A 3,177-nucleotide genomic window follows, 5' to 3' on the forward strand; every position below is an offset into this window, starting at 1 on the left:
CCCCCCCCCCCCCCCCCCCCCCCCCCCCCCCCCCCCCCCCCCCCCCCCCCCCCCCCCCCCCCCCCCCCCCCCCCCCCCCCCCCCCCCCCCCCCCCCCCCCCCCCCCCCCCCCCCCCCCCCGACAGAGCCGGTCAGCAGGGCGGCGTGCGGGGAGCGGTTTTGATGAAGGTGAGGGGAAGTTTCTCGTTTGGGTTTGGCGCGCCAGCTTGTCGCAGCATGGCTATGACGCCTTTGACAAGTGAGTGGTCCACCCTTTCCACGACGCCGTTGGACTGCGGCAAGTAGGGCGCCGTTGTCTCGTGCGCAATGCCGTGCTTGTGCAGGAAGTTGGCAAAGGCGTGGCTGACGTACTTGCCGCCGTTGTTGCTGCGCAGGCGCTCAACCTTGCAGCCGGACTTGAGCTCTGCCCTGGCCTTGAAGCGGCTGAAGGCGGCAAGCGCCTCTAACTTGCACCCGAGCGGCTCAACCCAGAGCATGCGCGTGAACTTGTCGACAAAGGTGATGGCGTAGTGACGACCGCTGTACAAGGGCGAGTTGACCGTGAGCACATTGCTGTGCTAAGCTTGAGCAGACGCGAGGACAAACTTGTTGTGGCTGGGAACAGGAGGCGCGAGGCGTGTGCAATGTGGCAGACATTGCATGCAAGTCCGCTACTGTCCTCAGAGCCTGCCACCTTCTCAACAGAGAGCTCTTAAATGGCAGGCAAGACGGCGAGCAACTCAATGTGCGCAAAGCAATGGTGCCAATTTGTCAGCTCGGCATTGCTGGGTGCGGCGGCGAGGAGAGTGCACGCACCTGATGCGGTGGCCGGGAGCGCAAGGGCGGCGTCGAGCCAGAACAGGCCGTTTACTGTGCGGGTGCCGGAGGCAATCGCCTTGCCGCCGCGCGCAAGCGTGGCATTTTTGCCAAACGTTGAGCAGATGTTGTGCCGGTTGAATAACCCGGACGCCGAGATGAGCGTTGCCTTGATACCCGGGACGTGCAGGGCGCCGGCGAGGGGGACAACCTTGCCGTCAGGCAAGGGCAGGGGAGGTTGCCGATGCCTCGGATGCTGCGCCTGTTTGCGCAGATCCCCCCCACAGGCAAAGCCGGGCACGTGCTGTACAACAAGAAAAGCGGCGCTCACCGCACATTGAGTGCGTGGCGCCGCTGTTGAGGGTGAGGGTGCCCGGGGCAACTGCGGCAGCAAGCCACACCTCAATGCTGAGGTTGTCGTTGACCGTGGTGATGGTGATGGCGGGCGGAGCGGCGGCAAGGCAAGCGGCAGCGCGGCCGCGTTGGCGCTTGGCGTAACAGGCGTTGCGTTGCAGGCACATACGCAGCCAGTGCATGGCGCGGCAGGCGGGGTAGGGCATGGGTGGCGGCGGATTGTTGGCGGGGGCGGCAGCAATGAGGGCATGCACAGGCGAGGCGGCAGCAACAAGGGCGTGCACGGGCAAGGCGCCAGCGGCGGCGGCGCGGAGGATCTTGTTTGGACAAGATCAGGGAGGAGTCGGTTGGCAGGAGGGACAATAGGTTGGAGAAATTGCTTGCTGCTCCCAAGCGCAGAGGGAAGAGAAGCACAAGTCAGCAATGCAAGGCTAATAGACAGGAGAACACAACGCAAGACGGACCTGCTCCCAAGCGCAGAAGGAAGAGAAGCGCAAGGGAGAACAGGAGATCCGCCAAGACAGGAGAGCACAACGACAGGATAGGGGGATTAAGCCGCGGGGGTTGCGAGCGGCAAAAGAGAGGAGATAGCGGAGCTGGTGATAAACAAACTCTCGGCCAAAAGGTGAGAGCTGCGGCACCATTCCACAGGGAATTATGCCCTGCTGGCTTACCGCGCAAAGACCACTGCACCATCAGCACAGGAAATGGTGGCGGACATCCAAAGGGCAATCTTCAGCCTGCGCTGCCGGAGGTGCAGCAACAGGAGACGGAGATTGTCGTCTGGAGTGTTGCGAGGGAGGAGGGGAGCGCGGCAAGGAGGTGGGACAAGAAGATCAGCTCAAGAGCCACCTCTGCTGCCTTGAGCGCCGCCAGCGTTGCCTTGTACTCCTGCGCAGACAAGTCAAGCGCCTCGGCGGTGGCAGTGGGGAGCGCAAGCAACCAGAAGTGGTGCAGGAGCCGGAACTTGCCCTGCACGTTGTTGGGGCAGATGCCGTTGCAAAGGGCAAGCCCAGTACGCGCGAGCGTTGTGCTTGCAGGGCGTCACGTAGTGAAGGACGGCCGCAGAGCACAACACAATGAGGGAGCGGGGTGCAAACTTGTTAAGCGCATCAAACTCAGCAACTGTGCGGCCGAGTCTGGTGCAGTCCTCGCGCGTGAGCGACCCCTGCATGATTGCCCAGGCGTTGCTGCCAACAATGCTGCAAATCTGAATGCACCAGACATTGTAGTTCTCCTTGCCGCGGAGGTGCAAGTCTGCAGGCAGGGGCGTGGGCCGCATGGCAAGCAGCGCGGCGGACAGAGCCGCAGACGTGTCGGACATGCGGGGAATGGGCAAGTGAGTGACAGGGGAGGAGCAAGCAGGATTTGCGGAGGTTGTTAATGGGCTCATAACCCGTTCGGGCTGCTCCTTGGCAACAGCGACAATTGCTGAATAGATTGCGGAGATGCCAAGCTAGACAGAGAGACACAACGGACCTGCCCCTCGGCGACAGAGACAATTGCTGGGGAGGACAGGAGAGAGGCGCAAGCGCCCGGTAAGCAAGCGCCTGCTAGAAGAAGGGGAACGAGCAGAGAGAGTGACAAAAAAAGGAGAGAGAGCAACACAAGCAAGAGAGTCAGTCCGGCAACCTGACGGCCACAGCCAAGAGGCTTTGCAACTGGGGGTGAGTGCACTGAGAGCAACTTTAGGTGTCACCGGCAACCGGTGGTGCAACAACAGGGAGGGGGGGGGGGGTTTGTCAATCCAGGATCAGGACCAGCTCAACAACTTAGCCATTGTGTCCGTCATTGTCTCCTGCACGTCTGCCGTCATCCACTACATTGCTGACTGCAACACAACGGGCACACTTTCTGGACAGAGCTACAGGACTAAATCAGGCCGACTGGCGCAAGGCGCCTTCCGCCTCCTACCCCGCTTCTGGTTGCTCTCGCTTCCGACAGCATCCCCGGAGGCATACAAGACGTTCACAAGGGAGTACAAGGCCCATGTGGATTTTTTTTTTGCTAGAATGCCCTTGTTTCAAG

General features: G+C 61.8%; 2 protein-coding genes across 2 annotated transcripts; both read right to left on the minus strand.

Moving 5' to 3' along the window:
* Nucleotides 1-131: 131 nt before the first annotated feature.
* Nucleotides 132-1,355, minus strand: JCM10292_003905 (uncharacterized protein; the record flags this gene model as incomplete). The annotated part of the gene is made up of 2 exons (XM_076653003.1): nt 132-519; nt 1,132-1,355. The coding sequence occupies 2 exons, from the start codon at nt 1,353-1,355 to the stop codon at nt 132-134; spliced, it is 612 nt and encodes a 203-aa protein (XP_076501444.1).
* A 529-nt stretch (nt 1,356-1,884) lies between these two features.
* On the minus strand, nt 1,885-2,473 carry JCM10292_003906 (uncharacterized protein; the record flags this gene model as incomplete). Its single annotated transcript, XM_076653004.1, has 2 exons — nt 1,885-2,182; nt 2,250-2,473. 2 exons carry the CDS (start codon nt 2,471-2,473, stop codon nt 1,885-1,887), a joined length of 522 nt encoding a protein of 173 aa, XP_076501445.1.
* Between the last annotated feature and the right edge of the window lie 704 nt (nt 2,474-3,177).

The sequence above is a fragment of the Rhodotorula paludigena genome (assembly GCF_050403205.1).
Source record: "Rhodotorula paludigena JCM10292 DNA, Rt_paludigena_JCM10292v1_ctg124, whole genome shotgun sequence".
NCBI lineage: Eukaryota > Fungi > Basidiomycota > Microbotryomycetes > Sporidiobolales > Sporidiobolaceae > Rhodotorula > Rhodotorula paludigena.